Genomic DNA, 25,464 nt, shown 5'->3' with positions numbered 1-25,464 from the left:
AGGGCTAGGGTCATACCTGCTTGGGCTACAAGATCGGAGAGCTCTTCCCATGTCTCTTTTTATGTAGTCCATGGAGGTACATCTCGGGTCATTCACACCAACATGGACAATGACAGAATATTTGTACTTGTTGTGGAGTGACCTGAGTGCGTGTGTTATGTGGAGGATCCTGGCACCCGACAAGCAGCTGACAGTATCTTTCTCCTTGTTTAGCCTTGTGAGTGGAACATCTGTGTGCCTTATGGGCTGTGGCTGAATGGCACACTGAGTCTGTTGGCTATATGTTATTTGGGTTGTGTTGGGGGTGGAGGTTGCATGCATATTTGCTTTGGAGGTCTCTGTTGCTTGAGGAGATTTTTATTGAGAGCCTCCGCGAATGTAGGTGTATATTTTGTGTTGCTATGTGTGTGTTTTGGTGGTATAGGTTTGGAGGGACTATGTGATGAGTGTGGTGTGGTGCAAGCATTTACTTTCTTCTCTTAACTGTCTAGTCCAGTCTTGGGTGAAGAGAGCTTTGCTTCCAGTTTGGCTATACAAGTGCATCTCTACAGGTTGTAGTGTTGGGTGGTAGGAGGGGAGGGTTGTCTGTGTACATGAGGCAATTGCTGCATTGCCCCAAGATGCCCAGATTCATCAGGTAGACAGAAGAACACGCCAGGAGCTGACCCTTAGACATGCCTGGATAGGTGTTTATTAAGTACTAAAAACTGTTTTCCTCTAGACAAGTGAGGAAAGTTAAGTGCTGTAGTAATTTGTAGCTTATTTAGCGCTTACAATGAGTTCTGAACAAGTACTGAGCTCAAAGAAACATATCTGAGTTCTAAAACCGCTAGTTTTAAGGGAAAATTTGAAGAGCAGACTTTATGGCGCCAAGAATAGTTTAACCCTAGCAAAGCGGCGATGCATAAAGTGTATTTATTTTTTTAATTTAACAGTAGCAAATGTGCAAACTGATTAAAACAAATTAGCCAATAAAAAAAACTAAAATCTGAGCCCTGTTCCAGCAGTCTTCAATCAAACAAGTTCTGACTGCACACTCCTGCCACTAGGGTGCAGGAGAACCTTTTCCAAAAAAAGATGGTCTGGATTAGTGCTCAAGTTATACAAACAAAGCTAGATTCAGCAGGTCTGAATTTAGTCTATGCTACTGCAAACAAGGTGTACCAATTTCAGAAAGAAACAGTTCAAATAAGCAGGCACAATTAGCCTTTAACTAGAAACTCCAAGCTCAGAAGGGCAGAATTTGCCCTCTCCTCCCATAAGAGTGCAGACCACACCTTCTTAATGTAAAATAACTGGCCCAAAGCCCACGTGCTTAAACCAGAACTAATACACTCTTAGAATAACGGATACTAAGCCTTCAGTCAGCAACTGCCAACTTAGAAGGATGTAAGCTTACCTGTCCTGCCACAACAGTGCAGACCACAAACCTTCTTAATGTAAAACAACTGGACTGAAGCCCAAGTGCTTAAACCAGAACTAATACACTTTTAGAATAACATACACTGAGCCTTCAATCAGCAAATCCCAATTTAGAAGGATGTAAACTACCTGTTCTGCCACAACAGTGCAGACCACAAACTTTCTTAATGTAAAACAACTGGTCTGAAGCCCAAGTGCTTAAACTGAAAGGCTTAGAAGTTACAATTTAATCAGGCTACTACCAAGCAGTAATAAATGCAGCAGAATAAATACAATAGAGTACTTTTAAGAAGAGGCAAAAGCAAAATAAAGTACAATTTTTTTTAGAAAACTGCAAGGATAGAGTAAGGAGGAGCAGAGGTTAAGAACCTAAGTGGGTTGGCCTTCTCAAATGTTTTCTCTGTATTAAGTAGAGCGAACACCAGTCCGGGAGGATTGTCCCTGATCCAATTTACAGTAGGGGTGGGCAACTGCAGAGCCACCAACTATAACACCACCACAAGAATAGGGTGGGAGGGGAAAAACTGTTTTAGGACAGATGAGAAACTGAAAATAATGCCAGAAAATGTATAAAATAATTCAGTCAGGCAAAATTAAGACAAATCAGAACTCTGAAAGGTTAAAATGCCAAGAAATATACTCATCAATCAGCGGTATTTTTCCAGATTGTTTAAGAATCACACCAGCCAGAACACCAGGAGTTTCCAACAGTGTATCTTGCGCATCATTTCCCAGTACTACCCCTTAGAGCATTTATTATAATTCAAAACCTAAACCTTATTTATTTATTTTATTTATTTATTTTACATTTGTTAACCGGGCTAGTCTGACTGGATATATTTCCATTTTCAGCAGAGGCCCGGGGAGAAAAGCTCCACATATGGACATAAGACATTTATAATGAGTACAAATAACAAGTTACAAATAACAAGTTACAGACTTGTAACACTTCAACCAATGCATCTTGATTACAAAAAGAAGGCAACTGGAAAAACAAAAATACATTCTATTAAACATCAATACAACTTCTAGAACCTGATAAATAATAAGAGAGACCAGGGAAAAGAACTAAAACATTGAAACCTAAAACTAGATTACAAAGAAGTACAAACCTATCAAAATCTATGCATTTCACTATGTTTAAATGTTGTTGTCTTTTGTCTTTTCCCGGTTAGGGGTCGCCACAGTGGAATTCCGGTCCACTAATGATTGGCAGTAGATTTTCACAGTGCCAAGTTGCCAGCTCGATGCTCAACCTTCAACGAAGGCATGCCCATTCACGCATGTCTTTCGGAACGCCACTCGACCCACAGGGAGGACATGCAGACTACACACAGAAGGCACTCCCCGTACACTAGCTTATAATCGAACAGGCAAACCTCTTGCTGTGAGGAAACAACGCTACCACTGCACCACCGTGGAATATATTTCACTATGTTTAAATAAAGCATTATTATATTTCGCTATGTTTAAATAAAGCATTATTAACACAATTTCTAGAAGTATCATACACACATTCAAATGTTCTTTTCCTATACGCTGTCTCCATTTTCCCAGTATACAACTTTGGACATGTGGAACATTTTATTTTTGCAAAATACATAACAGCTTTACTTAAATGGTTCCAATCTTGTAACTTAACTAAAATATCATTGTTCAGTCCTAACACAATGCTCTCCCCTTCATATATGTATGGACAATATTTACAATTAACTACATATTCATGTCCCTCTAAATGTTTTTCTTAAGACTGGCCAAGGTATATATTATTTTCCAGAATATCTTTCAGATTTGTAGACATTTTGTAAATAAAATGGGATCTCTTCCCTAAAATGGAGAGAACAGAGGAATTGATTCTTAATAAACTCTCCAGGTTTTGCTGATCATTTTAACAGTGTCAGAACCAGTGTTATGTTGAATGACTAAAGCCCTCTCAAAAGACACTTTTGGTATAAAGTTGATAAGAGCATTATTATTAAATGCACCGTTACCTAGGAGGGCTTTGTATTGAACACCTTATTTTGCCACAGTATCTTGAACTATATCAGAAGTAACCCCTTCTCAATAAACATACCCATTCATTTGTTAATGTCTTCGTTAAATATCTCTTTAGGGGAAATCCTAGTCTGATGCATTTGTCCTTTTATCAGACACTTCCTACACATAGAGGTGGAAACTTGTAAATATAAGATTTAAACCCATTGGGTGAAAAACTAGCGTTGGTATCTAAAAACTTGATCTACCTATTGAATTAGTAAATAAAATAAGACATTTTGTTGACTTGAAGATCATTCCATAAGATAAAATTTTAATCAGTGAAGTGCAAGTAAACTTTATAGAGTGTTTATATATAGATTCTCTATTTTCCCAATACAAAACATGGACAGGTTTTTAGGAAAAGAGTATATGAGCACTTGTATGATATTTCTAGAAAATGTATTAATAATGCTTTATTTAAACATAGTGAAACATATAGGGTTTGATTTATGTGTGGAATCATAGAAAAAATGATGTCCCTACATCTGACCTCGATATTGCAGGAGCTCTGCCACAAGACCCTTCACCTACAGGCTTACTGAGAATGTTGTCATGCCTTCTCTGTGATTGAAATGGTCTTTACACTCTAAGGACCTCTTACTATGTTGGTCACTGGCACCTTTTGTTTGACCAGTAGACTGTACTGCATATGCCAGTTATTTAGTCTCAGGAAAAGACCATCTGTTTTACTCGCAGCTCTTTATTAATTGCTTTGTTTTGGCTATAAACTGATTGCTGCCACTTATAAATTGACCTGAGAGGGGGGAAGCCTTCTCGGCTTTGCTTCACTCCTCTACCTAGCCCCAATTCCCATCCACCCCCTCTTACTCTAATAATATATTTTTTACACACGCTTCACTTGTGACTCTTACTCCAAATCCCTACCCAACTGATCTTGCTACTTCTAAACATACATTTCTGTGTCACGTCTTCTACTTCCCCTCTCTATTTAATTTTCAGTCTTTCTACCTCCCATACTGGTTTGCACTATATCCATTTGCAATCACAACCCTCCCAAACAGCACCTATCTGTTCCACATTGTATATTTTTCATTTCCCAAATAAACACATAATTTATTTCTAATTTTGAGTATATCTTTATACTTAGCCTTTAATACCCCTCTCTTCTTTACATTCCAATGAAGGTACCAGGACACTGGTTGGCATAATGGTTAAAGTGTTTGCCTTACAGACACAAGGTGCAGGGTTTGATTCTCACATAACTATCCTTAAAATGACCCACAAAGGCAGTTAGCCTAGTACTAATCAATGACCCTATGAACAAGCCATCTCTCTCCTTTTCTAGAGAATACTTCTCTACTTACCTGTCCTCTTTCAGCTGTCAGAGTTCACAGTCATTGAACCTCCTACTGTTCTGCAACTTCACTTCCTTCTTGCCCCTTCCCCACTATCTGATGTCTATAAAGTACAGATTCCTGTACTTAATTATGTTACTCTTCAGCTTATCCTCTGTTCTTCTCTTCCTACTGTGCCAGTTTGCATCCCACCATGACTCAGTAATATCTTACTACATCTATCCATACTTCCTCTTTGCAATCTCCACATATTGCACCAAATCTATTTAATATTGCCCCTCAGCTTTATTTCAAATAAAGGCTGATTAATTGCACTTCAACTCAACTCAAACCAAAACTAAATTAAGTGCAAGAATCCTCTCCAAAAACAAGTAAGCATAATTCTCCAATGTACTGAAATCCTTCTAGGAGAAGATATAGACACTAATCCTGGTCTCACGTGTCACAATAAACACAAAGATAATTCTCTCTCGCACACTTCTGTAACCTAACGACCAATCCATAACCCTGACAATCTAATTTTTGCTGCAATAAATGTTAGAAGCATAAGAAATAAAACTGCTGAACTACATGCCTGGATTTCCCAGCGTAAGCCTGATGTTCTCACTGTAACTGAAACTTGGCATAAAAGTAGCATAAACAACTTTGAAGTCATAGACAAGTAAATTAAACACAAACTAGTAAACCAACACAGCTTTAACTTTTAAATATGTTTAAACATTTGTAACTTTTTACTGTTTCTTATAGTCAATATTATATAATTACATTTTTGTCTTTAGCTTTTCTGAAGTCAAAGTTATATTAATTTAATAGGTGTGGTTTTGACAAAATAGTTTTAGTAACAAATGCTAACGCATCACTTTTTGTTGCTGCTATGAATTTGTGGCTGCCTTTTTAAAAAAAACAGTACGTAGTAGTTATTGCTTAATTGTTTAATTGCTTTTTGCCTGTTGATTGGGTTCTCCTTGTAACTGTGTGTATATATAGCAAGCCTTTTTTAGAAGTAATTGTCTGAAGAAGTCTGTGTCATTAAACCAGACGAAAAGCGCTTTATTTTAACAAACTTTAATAAATTTCCTTATATTTTTGGTCGTTTGAAGTACCGTATTTCCTGCTCCGTTTCAGCTGTGTTGGTTTACTAACTCTGAAGTTATACCTTCTGGCTGCAGTGTCATCAGTAATGACCGTCTAAAGAGGAAAGGTGGTGGTATTGCTTTAATACTTCACAGTACCTACCACATTTCCCCTTACAGCAAACCAACACCAAAACTGACTTCAGTAGCGCTTCTTATTACTTTCCTGAAAATAAACCGTTATAAACAAGTATGCATTACCGTCCTCTATATCCCTCCTGGTGACAGTGCAGCTATACTGGAAGACAGTCGTACAATGGCTAAGCATAACATTTAGACGAGAAAAAAATTACTAGGTGATGTGAATGTCAAGTTGGTCGGACATAATCTCCAACTCCCCTACATCTAGCATGAACTTGCATGGTTTCATACAACTGATTAATAGCTCCACACATTATAGCAAGTAATCAAATTCTCTATTAGATTGTATCCTAGTATCCAGACCCTCGCAAATACTCCATCGCAGGTACAGTGTCAGAGATCATCTCCCAGTTTATATGACTAGACATCTCACACATCCAGTTAAACAGCATATTTATAAAACAAGTAACCTTTCCAAGTTCAAGGCAGAAATGCTTATTACTACATTATCTTCTATTAACTGGAACTGCCTAAAATCCTTTTCTTAGATGATGCTGTAATTGAATTCAGTACAACTTTTCTAAATGTCTTAAATGGCCTTGTACTTCCTAGAAGAAAGAGACTGAAAACAAAATGCAATTTGGCTATACAAAACAAGTAGCGTGCTAATGCAGGATGGAGAAAATGCATGGAAAGAATGGCAAAAATATAAAAAGCAAAAATCTTGACAACTTCAGAATTCTTCACGAGCAAATAAACGAAGACAAAAAGACTAGATCGAAATAACTTTCAGAATAATACTAAATAGAACCCTAAAAAAGTTTGGACATCCGTTAAAGAAATCTTACATCCTGCCAAAAATTCAACCCAAACCCCTTTCCAGATAGCTCGCCACTCAAAACTGCAATAACGTTCAACTCTAATTTTATAGGGAATATAGCATCTCTAAGCAAGGATTCCTCACCATCTAATTCCAACCCTGCCCAACAGCCACATATCACCACATCCATTTCACTGTCAAACCTGTGCCCACATCCTACAGTACATAAAATTACTCTTAAACTTCAACCATGCTCTTCAGCTGATGACCTTCCAAGTGAGTGCCTAAAAATAACAGCTGATAGCATTGCCTGTCTTGTCTAATCCTTATGAATAGGTCAGTTCAGGAATCCTATAATCCTCTCTTTGGAAAAAGTCACATATTATTCCTTTGCACAAAAGAGGAAATTCAACAGACATTAATAACTTTAGAGCTATAGCAGTCTTGTATCCCCTCACCAAAATACTTGAAAAAGTATTAAACAACAATTGCTAGACTATCTCCTGCTCTTCTCTCTTACACAACCTCGTCCTTACTATAGTACTAGCACTGCCCTTATAACCTGTGTAGATACTGTCAGTAAATCTAGGGATCATGGCTAACTGTCCTGAAGTACTAGCACTGCCCTTATAACGTATGTAGATACTGTCAGTAAATCTAGAGATCATGGCTAACTATGAATAAAAAACATAACAGTCCTGGATAAAGTGCCCCTTAGAAACAAACAAAATTTCCAAAAAGTGCACAAAAGGAGCAGCACCACAGCAGATATTCAAGCACACTAACAATTTAATAAATCCAGATAAAAACAGTGAGCACTTTCATGTTAAAAAATGTTTCATCAGACTTTCAAGCATCTAACATCAACTGACAAAATTAAGTAGCAACTTCAAATGTCAGTAACCAATCACCAAATAAAATCAATTATGACATCACATTCAAAGTCATATACATTTACATGTAAAATACATCAATTTAATATATATATATATATATATATATATATATATATATATATATATATATATATATATTTATATAAATATAAAAAGAAATTTTACTTTTAAAACCTCTTATTAAAAAACTTTTTTGTTAAAAAAGAAGGGGGAGGGGGTATTTTGATGTATATTGGCAATTTCTTTGTATGAATCTAACAGAATTAAATACCCTAGTGTTCATAGGGTCTAGCCAATAAAATGGTTTCAATGTCATCCTGTCATTCAAACCACTGAATTTGTGAGCTTGGAGACGTATGTTGTTGCTTCTTTTGGCTTTTCCCGGTTAGGGGTCGCCACAGCGGAACTCCGGTCTGCTAATGATTGGCAGTTGATTTTTAAGTGCTGAGTTGCCGGCCCTAATGCACAACCTTCAACGAAGGTACGCCCATTCACGCATGTCTCCACAGAAGACGCTCTAGCTGAGAATCGAATGGGACAACGTCTTGCTGTGAGGCGACAACGCTACTTATAATCCATTTATTTTCTTGCCCCTCTGTATAGTTCTTAATATTCCCTAACCTACCTGTTTTTTAATCACCTCTAGTGCTCTGAACTTATGTATACTACCATGAATCAACACATGCCTCGCCAATGCATTTTTATCATCTTCCTTATTGATGGCGTATATATGTTCCCCTTACTCTTTCCCTGAGGGTCCTGTTTGTTTTACCTGCATAAAACTATCTACATACCTGGCATTGTGCCAGGTATATCAAGTCCCTCATCTTACAATCAGCATACTTTTTAAAGATGTATTCTTGTCCAGTATCGGGATGAACACATCTGTTGTCACCTGTCCTGTATGGGCATTGATTGCAGCCTCTGCAAGCAAATGTCCGTTGTCTATCAGACGGTAATGTGTTCCGAGTTCTACCATCCTCATAACATACAGTCTCTTTAGGGATTTGGTATTCCTGTAAGTGTATCTTGGTCTAGTCCCTACTATTGTTGAAATACTCTCATCTGCACTCAATAATCTCCAGTTTTTATCTATTATTTCTTTTACCTTGACATTCTTGTTGGTAAAAGAAGTTGTTACTCTAAGTCTAATACTATTTCCTAATTTCTGTTGCCCATTATTGAATCCATTGGCTGTCGTATCATGATTCCTATGAAAAAATGGTTTCCCTTTATAAATAACAATATGCTGATTGTAAGACGAGGGACTTCATATACCTGGCACAATGCCAGGTATGTAGATCGTTTTATGTAGGTAAAACAAACAGGACCCTCAGGGAAAGAGTAAGGGGAACATATATATGCCGTCAATAAGGAAGATGATAAAAATGCATTGGCGAGGCACGTGTTGATTCATGGTAGTATACATAAGTTTAGAGCAATAACGGCGATTAAAAACCAGGTAGGTTAGGGAATATTAAGAACTATACAGAGGGGCAAGAAAATAAATGGATTATATGTCTCCAAGCTCACAAATTGAGTGGTTTGAATGACAGGATGACATTCAAATCATTTTTATTGGATAGACCCTATGTACACTAGATATTTGATTCTGTTAGATTCATACAAAGGAATTGTCAATATACATAAAAATACCCCCACCCCCTTCTTTTTTAACAAAATAGTTTTTTAATAAGAGGGTTTAAAAGTAAAATTTATTTTTATATTTACATATTAAATAGATGTATTTTACATGTAAATGTATATAACTTTGAATGTGATGTCATAATTGATTTTATTTGGTGATTGGTTACTGACATTTGAAGTTACTACTTAATTTTGTCAGTTGATGTTAGATGCTTGAAAGTCTGATGAAACGATTTTAACGTGAAAGCGCTCACTGTTTTTATCTGGATTTATTAAATTGTTAATGTGCTTGAATATTTGCTGTGGTGCTGCTCCTTTGTGTGCTTTTTGGATCATGGCTAACTATCCTATAGTACTAGCACTGCAGTTATAACCTATGTAGATACTGTCAGTAAATCTAGGGATCATGGCTAACTAGTGTTTTCCTTGTTTCTAGGCTTGCCTAAAGCCTTCGGCACAGTTTCATAGCAAACTTCAATGTCATCTCTAGGTATTCATCAGCCCACCCTTCTGTGGTTCAAAAGCTACCTGTCCAATTGGTATCAGTCAGTAAAATGGCACTCCACACAATCTCCTTACCTCCAGGTCACCGCAGGTGTATCACAAAACTCTCATTGGTTCCTTCCTCATTAACATTTTCACCAACACCCTCTATACTTCGAAACAACAGGCCACCCTATTGCAATAAGCATTTGTATATCTAGCAATATGCTACACCTCCAGAAAATTATTCAGGAAGCTTTAACAGCCACTGAAACATAGCTTCATAACACACAGCTCATGCTCAGCCCAAACAAGACCAAACTACTGACGTTTTTTTCTCCAAATCCCTCTCTCATGAAACAACAAAATTTAAAGTCCTGTCTCTTGGTAATACAGAAATTGATGTCACTTCTCATAGCAAATTATTGGGGGTGATAGTGGATGATCATCTTACCTTTGACTTGCATATACAAAATTGCATAAGAAAAACTAGGGGTGATTTACAGAGCCAAATACCTTCTCACTGACGCAACTAAAACTGCACTTACCGCTACTTCTCTCCTCCCCACTCTGCTTTATGCCACTCCAATCCTTACAACATCCAGGTTTCACAAAACATTAAAACTTGAACAATGCTATAGCAAAGTTGCTAAATTTGCAGCGCATAACCCTTTCAGAACCCGCCACTGTATTGCACTTAAAAAGCATAACTTGGTTAGAACTGCCACATCGACTAACATATACACAACTTCTTACCACCTATAAAATTATCCAGCATCCATCTACCTGTCCAGCACTAAAAAGCATTCTATACCACTGTTCCCAGTCGGTCATTGTGATCCAGTGACCAAAAACGCCTGTCTGTCTGCAGAACTAGTAAATCTACTGGGCACTGTCTGTACTCCTCCAAGGTTGCTAAGGCCTGGAACTCCTTACCTGTATCCATCAGGTCTGTACTCTCCTTCCCATCTTTCAAAACCACTCTGAAAGACTTCCTGGCTAAAATCTGTCTCTGTTCTTGCTCATAATTAGGACAAACTGTATCCCTAAATGTGAGGAAGTACCTTTTCATTGCTTGTACCTCCTTACTCTCTCCTTCCTTACTGCTATCTAATTCGCTTCCCTGACTTTCTCTCTATGTGTGTGTGTGTGTGTGTGTGTATGGGTTTCCTTCAGAAGCTTGAAATACTGAAATCTCGAATTTCAGTATTTCAAGCCCAAGAAGCCGAATCCACATAATAGCGAAAGTTTAGAAGCGTGAAATTTAAAAGCTTGAATACCGGAGGTTTTGAATTTTGCGCTTCTAAACTTCCTCTGTGGTCATGTATTCAGGTAAGTGTGTGTGTGTTAAGGGGTTTGGGTAGGGGCTGTGGTGTGTGTCAATGTGTTTTGTTGCTGTGATGTGTGTGTGCGCGAGGAGAATGTGGCTTGTGTGGTGGTGTTTTGTGTGTGTTTTTGTATGTAGTGCAACCTCAGAGTGAGAATATTTAAGTGGTGGTGTGTGGGGGGCACAGCATGCAGTAGAGTGATTGATTGTGTGTGCTTGTGTGGAGGATAGTGTGTGAGTTTGTGTGTGTGTGTGTGTGTGTGTGTGTGTGTGTGTGTGTGTGTGTGTGTAGTAAAACCGCAAAATTCAAAACCTCCAGTATTCGAGGTTTTGAATTCCGTGGTTTTTAGTTTTCATTGTTATGTGGATTCGGCTTCTTGGGCTCGCGATACTGAAATTCGAGATTTCAGTATTTCGAGCTTCTGAAGTGAATCTGTGTGTGTGTGTGTGTGTGTGTGTGTGTGTGTGTATATATATATATATATATATATATATATATATATATATATATATATATATATATATATATATAGATTCACTTAAACTTCAAAAACTTGAAAACTCAAAACACTGAAATTCAAAACCGTACCAAAGAAAAATTACTGTTGAACAGCAAACCAATCCAAACTTTAATGGTAGAACAAGTAGAATATAAGTGGAATTGTTAACCTAGGTTTCGTCCCAACCTTAAGGACTTCATTAGAACAATGATACTTGCCTGAACATTCCTTTAAATACTCACCTAATTAACCAATGTAAAACTTAAACTTAAAACCTTAAAGAAACATGACTATTCCAAGTAACTAATACATACAGCTACAAGTATACATAACATAAAAATTAAAATTTTTTATGAAACTCATCCATTTAAAATGCATTGATGTGCTGGTATAATAACTTACACTATTTTCTACCTAATATATGTTTTAATTTTAATATAGGAGCAATGCTAATGCTATTATTTATGCCAGGAGAAAATTTGGGCAACTAACCTTAGTTGCCATTTCAACTCACAAATGCCTAGATTCACATCCAGTATCTTTTCCTGGCTATCTTTTTTGATCTGCTGAATAACACAAAATGTAAAATTATGCCTTGAAAATGCAACAATATGTCTAGCAAGGGCGTTAGTCGATCTAAGATGTCTAATATCCAATATATGCTCATTCGCTCACTCCCTAAAATGCCTTGAAGTTTTTCCTGTATAAAACGCAGGACGTGCTTGACATTTAGCTAAATAAACCACATTCTGAGTGTGGCAATTATAATGCCCCTGAATAGGAATAAAGCAGTCACAAACCCTAATATGTTGCCCTGTTTCCATAATATACTTTCAAGTACTACATCTCCCACACTTAAAATTACCTAATGTTCTACTAGTGCTTGCAGGCTTACCATGTAACCCCCTCTCAAGGATCTCTTTAAAGGATATGTCTTTCTGGAACACAAATCTAGGAGCAACCCCCATCTTTTCATCCACATTCTTATCCAACTTTAGAATGGCCCAATTTTTCCAAATCATCTTTATAAACCTTTCAGCATCTTGATTAAAAGTAATGACAAAAAATATTCCTTCACTTTTCTTCTCCATACCACTTTTATCTACATTAATTCCTAATCTCCACACAACACTTTTGGGCACTCCCATCAAAATGGCCTTGTACGTACCATTTTCCCTTTTACGGATAATTTCATCCCTAACATCCATCCACAAGGTCTCGGGGTACCCCCTTCTTTTAAACATCTTCATCATAAATTCTAGTTCACTAATAAACTCCTGGTCAGTGCAGTCTTGGAGTTGATATATTTAAGTAGCAGGGAGTATGGGGGGTGCAGAGGGGCTTGCCCCCCTGCTTACACTCGGTGGAAAGTGTTATGATTTATGTTGTTTAAACTCAGTATATGTATGATTTGTGTTTTCAGTGTTTTGAGTTTCAGTATTTTGGTCTTCTATATTATGAAGTTTTCTCTTTTTCAGTGTTTTGAGCTTTCTGTGTTATGAAGTGAATCCACACACACACACACACACACACACATAAATATATATATATATATATATATATATATACATTTTATATATATATATATATATATATATATATATATATATATATATATATATATATATATATATATATATATATATATATATACACACATTATATATATATATATATATATATATATATATATATATATATATATATATATATATATATATATATATATATATATATATAGATATATATATATAGATATATATATATAGATATATATAGATATATATAGATAGATATGGATTTGTATCACTTCACTGAAAGACCATTTCACTGAGACCGAATCACCTAAAGTTCATTTCACCTAAAAATCATTTCACTGACAAGTAGTACTCTAACGAAGTCAAAGGTATATGTCCTTTTACCCACTTTAGTGCAATCCTGATGTTAGTATATATAGATGTTCTTGGTATTTCACTGTTGCAGATAACCCAAGTGTGATGACTGCAACAGTGAATACACTCGAACATCTACATTTATGGTAAGTGTACACAACTATACTTTAGGGGGATTCTGAAGAATTCACTGGTTAACAGCTGACGAAAGTGCTAAATAAAGTGTGTCTTTTGGTTGTTACCTGTGCTCTTTGCTCTACTGCTCTTTTTGGATTTATTAGTTTTTTTGGTTTGTTTTGGTTCTAAGAATTTGCTTTTTGTGTTTATTTAAATGGGAAGGGTAGGATACTGGTAGGATTTGTTCTAATTAAATCTTGTATTAATCAAGATGAAAGCTCTTGACTGATTTGATGATGCACAAAAAAATGTTTGTTTTAATATAATATGTCCTTTCTGGTTCTCCATTTGTCTTGGCTATATTTTTATCTATATAGATATATCATCTATGTAGTTACCTATCTATATGGGTCCCTATCAGAAGCTTGGGTTTTCAGAAACTCAAAATTCATATTGTCGAAACGATATTATCGAGTTTCCGAAAACTCAAAGCTTTTGAGTGGAGATTGCAGAACAGTGTGGACTGGGGGAAATTACCCATTTCCCCACTGTAGTGTGAAGTCAGAGTTGGTGTATATATAATATGTAGGTGGGTAGGGGCAGGAGTGCTTGCCCCCTCTGCAAAAATGTAGAAAAAAAGTAGATTTTTTGTTTTTGAAGTTAGAGCTTTCGGAAACTCAATCATATTGTCCCAACAATATGAATTCAAGTTTCTGAAAACTCTAGCTACTGACATACATATGTAGTGGATGCACTGATATAGAATCTGTCTTGTTTCTCTCTCTCTCTCTCTCTCATATATCTTATACGTGTGCATTACTGAATATGAAAGTAGAACTTGAAGAAAATCAATAAAAACAATTTTAGAAACCTCTGTGAAGGATTATTTCCAAACCTCCCGAAATGGTCCTTGAGAAAAAGGAAGATTTGTTGGTCTTTTTCTGGCTGTGATGTCAATCAACTTGAAGAGAAATAAACAGATTCTAGATACAAACAAGCTCTTTTTCAGCTTATGAATATTGACTTTCCATGTTAAAACAAACAAAAAAAAAAAAAAAAAACGCGCGTGTGTGGGATTTTAGTATACTATATCTGGTTTAAAGTGGCTGCTTGTTGAGCTTAAGAGCCTCAAATATTTAAAATATTTCAGTTTTTAGTTTAATCAGTTCTACTGTGATACTGAAAGTGCATTGAGTCAGCTTTTCTCTGCTCCTCAGAAAATTCTAACCCAAGTTCATTAGTCATGGAGGCAAATAGTATAAAAATATTTTGCTAGATACTTAAAAATATGATCCGTAGCAATATGTACACAAGCAGAAATGCTAGAATTCCATGAAGCTTAAAATTACTGCAATGTTAAAAAAGTACTAAAAAAAGTGCATGGTCTGTTTGTACTGTGTATGCTAACTTTAGTGTCTTGTAAAAAATAATTTTTCATGAGTATCTCTTAGGTTAAATAAATAAACAAATAACAAGTAATACATTTGCTCCTAGCTGTTTCTATTTATGTAGCCATCTGCTATATTGTACACCCCCCGCCTACCCGAATAAGAAAGAGAAATACTTCATTCTGTTTCTTCTGGCTGTTGCTTCCTATTTTCATTTCTGCATACTCAGCAAGAAGTAAATGTAGTTTGTGCATCCCTCCCATTGTATCCCTTTACAAATGTTGTACTAAGCTTAATAGTTTAAGAAATGATAAAGTAGTGTGTTCTCTTATGCTGTTTCCATCAGAATTTGGTGTGCAGGTAATTATTTCCATTTATTTAGCTTGTCAGTCAACAGCGTATTTTTGCATTTGTTAAGCTTGTCATTGAGGTGTGTCTAGTCCATTGCCCAATGTACAGAACAGAAAGTAGGTTATAAAGCTATAGTAAAGTTTTAATGTTGACTGTGATACTATTGTCATAATTGAAAGTGTAGAAAACTGAACAGTGCTAAGCATGTTAACAGAGAAAGCTAATTCATAATGTAGAGGTGAATGTAAATTAAGCAAGGGAAGTACACACGTCAGTAATGCAGACATTAAAAAAAATAAAAGCTCCAGATTCCCTTTGAGGCTACACCCCTTCCTGACCTCTGCTACAAGTCAGCCAGTGGAAAAAAAATGTGCTGATGAGATAAAATAGTGGACTTTGTATCGTTTGCTTCTTTATCATGGTTTTCAGTTTTAAAAAGTCATCTGTATTGCCAAAGAGTGTGCCTCTTGTTAGCAAACGTTATGGTGCAGTGTTGTTCTGGTTTTCTCGCATCATTGAGTCAGATGCAGCTTTTTTCATGGTACTTCTGATTTTGCCCTTGCCTGATCTGTAATGTTCTTCTCTGTCGTCTGCATAATGTGCAGTGTAGGTCTGGAAGTGTCATTCCATATTCTTGTATGGCTACCGCTGGTTGTGGTAAGGCAGGAGGGTGCAGCACTCCCTGAATGCCATTCGCTTGTCTAAAATGAGTGCGATAGACTGGAGAAAGGCAGATGCATTCCCTTTTTCTTAGAGGTTAAAATAAGGGCATTGTTTTTAATTGCAGCATGCAGTCTCACCTTATTATTAGGTAGCATTCTTCAGAGCATGAGACGAAAGATAAGCGTTTTGTGCAAAATCATGTAAATCAAAATTAATTGATTTTTTTTTCACAGGCTCACTAGGAATGTCATCATAACTGTTGATCTCTTAGTCCAAGAATTCTGGACAAAGCCAAAAATAATGTGGGGCACAAAGACCCAAAGTGAGGGACAGATTTTAAATACTGCTCTTATAAACTTAGAAAGTTGATAGAGTAACAGGTTTTGCATTAGCATGAATTTTCTGAAGGGTATGAAGTCTGAAACTTCAATGTCTGTGGTTATTTAGTGACTACAGTCTGCAATGATTTAAGAGAAAAAACACAATTTGGAAAGCAGGGCAAAAATCTGGACATCATACAAACCTTTGAACAGTTGCTTACTCAGCCCATGTTGCAGTCGTATTGTAACAACAAAAAAACAGCAAACAAAACTGATATGTATAAAAGAATGTCTGTTAACACTTAGACACAAATGCAAAAAAACATTCAAAGATGCACAAAGAATTTGAAGTACAGGGAAAGATTGACACATAACATTCCACGGGATTTTTTTACAGGATGGTGCTACTGATGTCTTAACAATATATTCTTGGAGCTAAAGCGGTGCCTATGAACTGACGTACATAAATAGTAAGGCACTGACTTAACTGAAACATGACAAGAAGTGATGAATGTTTTTATATGTTTGAAGCGCCCTGATTATGCTCAAAAAACAAGTAAATTCTATTTGGTTGAGAGCTGCTATAGCACAATTGTTAAGCACTCTTGTGAGTGTTAAGATCGGGTCTGCACTAAAGCAGACAGTACTGAGCAGAAACCTGCAGCGGGACATAAAACTAAGTACACAAAGCATTTTGAATAAAACTGCTTCCCTTAGACAGGAAATGTGTACAGACGTCAAACATTCCCCAACTGCTTTACTGTCTTTCTAAGCTGAAACACGTCACTTTTTTTTAAATTGTTTTGTTTTTTCACACTTTAACTTTTGATTAATTTGTAATATATGGGGAAGATAATTCTGCATGCACTACAAAGAATTATGAGCAGGTCAGCTGATCATAACCCTGTATTATGTGTTCTCAACATGGATGCCAAGATTTACATCTTGAGTGGCATCTATTTCTTGAACACATAATAAAGTGGTCATGAAAGGCAAACTGCTCATAATCCTCTATATTGTTTTCTGTTTTGTTTGACAAAGAAGCCCATCTCTGCACATTAGAGGTTCTGCCTTTCGTAAGACACCAGTGAGATGACTGAAGTTCTATTATTTTGTTCAGGCTTGCAGTGTATATAACTGGGATCAGATGGGATTAAAACCCAGGTCTTCAGCATTTTAGCTCACAGTTTTGACCACTCTATTAAATTGCCTCTATTTTTAATTAAAGCTAGTTGCTTGATTTGGAGAGATGGGTGTTGGGGTGAGGCGTGAAATGGATTGGTTTTACAGCAGAGTCCGCAGTAATTTCTATTGGGCTGAAGGGAAGCTGTTCCAAGTGAATCAAGTTTGCAACAGGACATGTTCTTTGGGATTCCATGGAAAACTGGTGGTAAATTTTGTTAAAATGGGAGAGTGGTCCAGGGCTTGATGGGTCTGATTCAGCGGTGTACATATAAAAATAAAAAAATATAGCATTTGGGCACAAGAGCATGTGTGACATTTCAACAGTGATAGCTTCATGCAAGGAGATTAACTATCCTACCCCTATTCTGTTTATTTAACAAAGCCTCACAAAGACGTAAGGCGGACCTTAAGTGCATCCTTGGTAGGGAATGAGGAGAGGAATAGTATACATAGTAGTATAAAAGCAATCAGTGGCTGATTGAAGTATTTATCCGTCTGAGCCACTGCTGTTTCCTTAGCATATCGCTCAACTGTTCAGATTTTTGCCTCTTATTTTTGGTCTGTTCCTTATAAAAAATTTTGGTTTTCTGGCAAGTCATTGAGGATTGAAGTCAGAAAGTTAGACATTTGAGTTTCTGACTTCATACCCTTCAGAAAAATTCAGGCTAATGCAAAATCCTGTCATGCTATCAACTTTCTAAGTTATAAAGTATGAATCCTGTTATGTTATCAACTTTCTAAGTTATAAGGTATGAATTCAGAAACTCAAATGTCTGCCATTATTTTCTGCAGTCGGCAACTGTACAGTGTGTGAGTCTTGTTGTTATAAGAGGTACAGTGCATAGGCCTTGACCCTTTAATTGTATTCTGCACCGACCCTCTTTCTGTAAAATTATAGCACGTAGGCTTTGTGTCTTATAATGACACAGTGTATGGGTCTTGCCTCTGTAAGGATATGGTTTGTAGGCTATCTTTCCGGAAGTGTGCACTGTGTGAGCACTGTTAGTGTGGGGCCACACTGTGTCAGCCATGTCTTTATTACGCCATACAGTCTCTTGCTCTGTAAGTTTATGCAGTACGAGCCCTGGCTGTGTAATGGTGAACTGTGCAGGCCCTTTCTTTGTAAAATTATCTTTAAGACTATGGTTTGTGGGCCCTATCTAAGGACATGTTATGTGGACCCTGTCTTTCACTCAGGCTATGTATCCCTGAAGATACTTGGTATAGGCCCCTTTAGGGTTTACTTTGCAACATTGTCCTCATAAGGGTATGGTGGATGTGTCCTCTTCCCTTTAAGGGCATGGTTTATAGGTGCTTCTTTAAAAATAATCTTTGTGGGATCCCATCTCTATAAGGATGCTCCAAGTAGTCACCTTCCCTGCCATAAGTGTGTTGTTTGCAATGTAGATTGAGAAAGTACAGCTAAGACTGTGGAGGCATTAAAGTTCAGTCACTTGTATATCTCTGTAGAGTTTGGGGGAGGTGAAAGAAACAGCAGACGTATATCTCTGTAGAGTTTGGGGGAGGTGAAAGAAAAATAAACAACAGACGTAAAGTAGAGGATGGTAAAAATAATCATATGAATAACTTGAAAACATTACTTTTAATAACATTTTGACTACAGTTGACCATATTGGCTTTGTTAGCACTTTTCAATACAAAAGCTCAACTAAACATGTGTGATTGTACACAGGTGGAATAGTTTACACAAATCTTTGTACACAATGCTTAACAATGAAAGTAAATGTAGCAGTCTGTCTCCTCCTTGTCCACAGTTTGTCTTATAACAGTAGAAATCTATAAACTGATTTATTAGTGGCCTGCAGATTACCGACGGTGAAAATGTTCTGACTATGTGTACTGGAGTAGCTTGTGCAAAATAATTTATCCAAGGTCCTAACACTTTTTACACTTAATTTCTAATAATGATGGAATCATGTTTGGCAAGTAATAAAATATCAGGCAGAAAACAGTTAAAATCTTGCCCCTTGTTTATTAAAATGCTAAAATCCACTTTAGCTGGAATTTTATCCCAAGCGTGTACTTGTTGCCAGTTAGTTGTCTTTTGAAGTTGTGGGTGTCGCCACAGGATCCACTTTTACATTAATTCTAAAGACTCTGTTCCAGCCACAAGAAAACTTACCCTCAAGAAAAAAAACCTGTTTGCACTAAATGGGATTTCTGAACTGAGAAGTGATTACGCTTAAAGTAAATGTTGATTTGAATATGTTGCTGGATAAATGCGTGTTTTTTCAGATGTTTATCGTACTATTACCTGATGTGCACTGCAAATAGTTATTATTTTCTTTGGTTTCAAGTCCAGTTTTTTTGTTTGTTCTGTTAAATAAAGCTAGCGAAAACCAGATGCCTGCTGCAAAATTTCCAGTGCACTATACGTTGATTTTGTATACTTGGCATGCTTCACAGTTGCATCTGAAATTGTAGTATCCCTCCAAGAAGCTGTAAGAACGATACCAAATGCCTCTTACCTAGCTTCACCATTCATCTCTGCTTCACTGGTTCTTCTGTTAAATCCTCATCCTTCAGGGTTTGGTCTAAAACTGCTGAAAGGCGTTATTCATTACTTTTTTTTGGCTAAGGTTTCCCTGTAGCCTAAGCCCAGCCAAAATTGATTGAATTAAACAGTGGCAAATGGCTTGAAGCCAGGAACCTGCGCCGTTGTACTCTGCTGTAGCTTACAGTTTTGACTGGTAAAAAAGGCAGGTAGACGTAAAAGTAAGACAAAAACCCACTTTGAACATTAAAATGACACTGCAGAAAGGAGTATTTCTCTTCTTGTTTGTTTTTCATTTTTACATGGAGTTGTGTATTAGTAGTTCTTCCATCAATGGGATTTACAGCCCCCTCCCCCAAATAAATAAAAAAAAAAAAAAAAAAAGATTATTGTAGGCAAGACAGCATGACAAGCCAGACATGATGAGAGGGATAATACACGGGAATGGATGAGAGGAGTGCTATAGGTGAGAATAACATGGGAATGGATCAGAGGAGAGCTATAGGTGGGGAATAATACAAGTGAATGAATGAGTGGAGTGATATAGGCAGGGGAATAACGCAGAATTGGATGAGAGGACTGCTATAGGTGGGAATAACAGAGGAATGAATGAGAGGAGTGCTACAGGTGGGAATAACACAGGAATGGATGACAGAAGAGCTATAGGAGGGTTATAGCACAAAGGAGTGGATGAGAGGAGAGCTATAGGTGGGAATAACATGGGAATGGATGAGAGTAGAGCTGTAGGTGGGGAGTAACATGAGAGGAGAGCTATAGGCGTGGAATAACACAAGGGAATGGATGAGAGGAAAGCTATAGACAGAAAATAACACTGGACTGGATGAGAGGAGTGCTGTAGGTGGGAATAACATGGAAATGGACGAGAGGAGAACTGTAGGTGGGAATAACATGGGAATTGTATCAGAGGAGAGCTATAGGTGGGTTATAGAGCAAGGGAATAGATGAGACGAGGGCTATAGGTGGGAATAACATGAGAGGAGAGCTATAGGTGGGGAATAACACAATGGAATGGATGAGAGGAGAGGTATAGGCAGGGAATAACACAGGATTGGATGAGAGGACTGCTATAGGTGAGAATAACATGGGAATGGATGAGAAGAGAGTTTGTAGGTGGGAATAACACAGGAATGGATCAGATGAGATTTATACGTGGGGAATAACACAAGGGAATGGATGAGAGGAGAGGTATAGGTGGGGAATAACACACAAGGGAGTGGATGAGAGGAGTGCTATAGGTGGGAATAACATGGGAATGGATGAGAGAAGAGCTATATAACAAAGGAATGGATACGAGGAGAGCTATAGGCAGGGAATAACACAAGGGAATGGATGAGAGGAGTGTCGTAGGTGAGAGTAACATGGGAATGGATCAGAGGAGAGCTATAGGCGGGTTATAGAACAAAGGAATGGGTGAGAGGAGAGCTATAGGCTGGGAATAACAAACCCAAGGTAATAATGCCAGCTTACAGAAAAGACTATGCTTTCCTGGAAGTAGTACAGGAACCAACAGCATGGGCTAGTTCTAAAGTGTACAGAATAGGTACAGGGGTGTCCTGACAGCAAGGGAAACATGGAAAGGCACATTTTATTACTGTGTTGATTTTCATATAGGCTACATCACTGCAAACAAATTGTGAAGTGCCTTTTGAAATCAACAGTACATGATTACAGGCAGGCATTTGTGTTAAAATAAAACGCATAATAAAAAGGGGAGGTTAAGATCTTTGCATGAAGCATGGACAGATTCCTGTCAAGGCCAGCAGAATTCCAATGCAGTTTGCTTCAGAGGCCCCTAGGAGACGGGGAAGGACTTAAGAAAATTCGTGAAACAGAGAAAAGTTCAGGGTTATCTTAAAAACAAAACAGTCTGGCAGGTAAAGGAAAAACTGTCCGTTGGATGATTATTGCTTACTGGAAGCAGCAGCACTGTATAAGTGCAGTGATAATTGTGCACACTTAATTTAAACTCAGAAATGTTAAACAGTTTCTAACACAACATTATGCAACCATGCACATTACCAGTGTTGCTTTTTTATAAGATCTCATTGGCTGAGATTGCACCAGTAGAATCATCCATAGAAAAGGGATTGACCATCTTCTAGATATTCAACACTACCAAATGCTTAGAAACTTTAGTGCTAGATAGGTCTGGGAAGAAAGTACATGCATTAGCTGTTTTGAGGATAAATGCTGTAAGTGACCAGACTTGCTTAGCAGATAATTATAATGATGCTCTCAGGCAAATTAATGATCTGGCATTGAATGAAGATCTATTACGTTTTTTGGAAACTACCCAAAATGTAGATGAGGGGGGTGTCAGAAGGTTTAACTGTAGGTTAAGATGATGATTGCTTTGCTGTATAACCATATGAGTACTGTCTTCAGAAGGGTTGCTTGGTTACATCCACAATACTCGACTTAATACAAGTTATAGATACCCATTTGTATACGTCATCTTTGATTGGTCCCTCATCTAAGAAAGTTCTGTATTAGCTGGAGTAAAAGGGTAAAATGATGCAAAATGTCAAACTGATGTTGATGTCTCTGTTCCTAAAATTTCCAAGAGCTGTTCACGGAGTCATAACTCTTGTATAGAAAGTAGATGAAACAGCGGTAGTAGTAAAGCCAGAGAAAGCACCAGGCCTAGAGGCCAAAATGCAGCAAAACCATGACTTGGGATAAGATAAAACCACAATAATAAACTGTGATAGAGAGTTCTGTTATTACTTTCACCTTTCCGCATTTCTTCAACCCTAACAAAAAAAAAAACCTTCACTCTCTCCAACTCTGTGGTTAAAAATAGGATCAAACAAATGGTCAGCACGGTATCTCATATGGTTATATCATAGAGTTTAGTGCTTGTCCATTTATGGAGTCTAGGTTGATTTAACTATAAACTTGATTATAACCTCTGATTTATACTGTCTTTCTGGCCATTCATCTAGTAGCTTGCTCAGAAAGAGGACTTTTTTAACCCCAGATCAAGCAAGTTCCAAAGAATACAAACTAATAGAGACCTATGTAAATCTCTCTGGTCTGAACAACTTCATAAAGAAAAGGAGTTCTGGATGTTGAACACCATGCATACTGTAACTCCCTTTTGGTACAGGATACTTAGGGATGTAGGATGCCTGTCCGCATCTTCCACTCCAGTGTAGTCCTTGAGATTTCCTTGCTTGGACTCCAGATGGCCAACACTCATCTGTTAACTCCTTGCCTTTTTGCCTTTCTTCTGCTCTGTGGGTATTTATGAAGTGCCTAGCACTATTTTTTGCGTATGCTTAACTGATAGGAGTCCAGATGTACCCTGTCTGGATGGTTGTATGAATAACTGTACCTCAGCTCACAGCTTTCATATAATTCTGCTGTCAGCACTGTCTTGTTTTCAGAACCTGGGCATTGTCATCAGACTTCAGAAATTGGATTTACATAGCCCCCTCAGTTATAGAACGGAGAGCAATCTTCAAATAAGTGTCTAAGTACTAGCATTTTCAATCCTTGTATTACAGTGTGTAACAGAGCATGGATTTTTTTCTGCACAGTGCTTATAGAGACAGTTCAAGAACATCTTTGAAAACTTTGTTGAATATAATTTTCTCTACCTTAATGATGCGCAGTGCCAGCTTACATATGCAAAAACTTGGTGGTACCTCAGGAACTTTTGGGTCCCTTCTACCCATCCAGTTGAATTGGTTGAATTGATTCTGTTATTGTTACTGACACTAATATAGAAATGCTTTTTGGAGGAACTGAGAGATTTGTGCAAATTTTTTCAATTACTGCGTTAGTCTTGCACCAGAAAGTGACCACAGACCTAGGACTGTGCCTGGCTCATTTTCTGGGACAGAGTACAAGGGCCATGGTTTCCAGTAAGAAGGAATGAATATATTATGTTAAAGGGTGATGCTGTTGCACCATCGAGGGATTCTGCAGACCGTCACAGATAGTGCAATATTAACAGTCAGACACTCTTATCCTCTTGTAGACTTGCAGTGATAGTTTGTGGACAAGCCACCTGGTGAATTTGATTCCTGAAACCATTTAAATGCAATGGCAGTCTCAGCAGAGAAAACCAAATCTCTTGCTATTGGGAAGTGGACAGGAACAGTGTTTTGGACAAGACCAAGGTGAATGCGTCAATAAAGCAGATATGTTTGCATGTCTTTTGAGCCAATAACTTGTTGTTCTTTTCCAGACGTCCTGTTTACCCAGCATCAGTAACCAGCGTCTTTTCATTTGGAGTTAGCAACTCCTAAATGCATTTCCTCCCTTCTACTAATTCCAAAGAAGCTTGTAAATGTAAAAAGAACAGAAGAAATATTTATATTGCTAGCACCTTGTTGTCCAAAACACCTGTAGTTCATCCTAATAAAGTTACCAAAGGTAGAACCTGTGATTCTGACTCCCCATAACAAGCTACCAGCAAGGGTTTAAGGTACTATATCCAAACCTCATAGACGTCAGCCTGACAGCTTGGAGAATCTTGATAGCCTGAACACCCATCTCTTTTTCTTAGTTTTTCAAAAGGTCTTGTACTAATGAATCCAGCTTGTAGAGCCGATATTACAGAGTCCTGTAACCATGGTAATCACTGGCTAAGCCTACTGTTTCCTATGGAAACATCTCTGAGCAGTTTCTGATGAAATGTGAGCCATTTTATAGCCTCTGATACAACTGTGGATGACATTGCATTTCAGTCTTGCAGATTTTCTGTGGCTTCTACATGGGACTTTAACTTTACTAGAGAAAAAATAGTTTTGCTAGAGAAAAAAATAGTTTTTCCTCCCTTTGAGCCTATCTTCACAAGACATCTTAACAGCAGTCACCATGGGAACCCTGCAGTTAATCTCCTATTATTTTAGCAAGTATAAAAACGTTGCAGGAGAAATATTGTGCGTCCCTGTAGTGAATTTTTCAGTATGTTGGAGTTTACTCTGTCATAGATGCTGTTCATTGGACTGCAAGAAGAGCCAAAAGGAGAGTTTTAGTTTTTTTACCAACTTTTTTCCCTTTTCTGCAAGTTTGTGTAACCTCAGAGTTGGTATATATAGAGATTGGGGGAGTGTGGGGCATTACCGTCACATGTGGGTGCAGATGGCATTTTTTATACCGTATTATGTTCTGGAGCCCTGGTTAATTGTCCAATTCTCTTACCATTTTACCAAATTTCAAATAAATAAGGTGGGTGAAAGAAGAGACTGGGATTATAACTGATCAGCAACTGTATGATGGGGTCTACCTGACAACACTGACGCGCTAAAACACGGACAACGAAATCCCCGACACCACAAAACCGAAAGTTCAGAAACACGAAACGTCACATACCCGACAAACAAAACAAATCCCCTGT

The 25,464-nt window shown here is 37.4% G+C and overlaps 1 protein-coding gene across 5 annotated transcripts in view; it reads left to right on the top strand.

Moving 5' to 3' along the window:
• KLF8 (Kruppel like factor 8) overlaps positions 1–25,464 on the top strand; it is a 695,632-nt gene that overhangs the window by 130,167 nt on the left and 540,001 nt on the right. Inside the window, exon 1 of one of the 5 annotated variants that reach the window (XM_044057427.1) lies at positions 15,375–15,419. The exons of the other annotated variants lie outside the window; for them this stretch is intronic. Coding sequence (XP_043913362.1) covers positions 15,390–15,419 — 30 coding nt within the window. The 5' untranslated portion in view covers positions 15,375–15,389. Of the gene's footprint in view, positions 1–15,374; positions 15,420–25,464 lie in introns of those variants that run through there. 5 annotated transcript variants of the gene reach the window in all.

This window comes from Protopterus annectens, chromosome 15.part0, assembly GCF_019279795.1.
Source record: "Protopterus annectens isolate FY-2018-M chromosome 15.part0, PAN1.0, whole genome shotgun sequence".
Taxonomy (NCBI): Eukaryota; Metazoa; Chordata; order Ceratodontiformes; family Protopteridae; genus Protopterus; species Protopterus annectens.
Note: the sequence above shows the minus strand (reverse complement) of the source record. Positions and strands in the feature narration are given on the sequence as shown.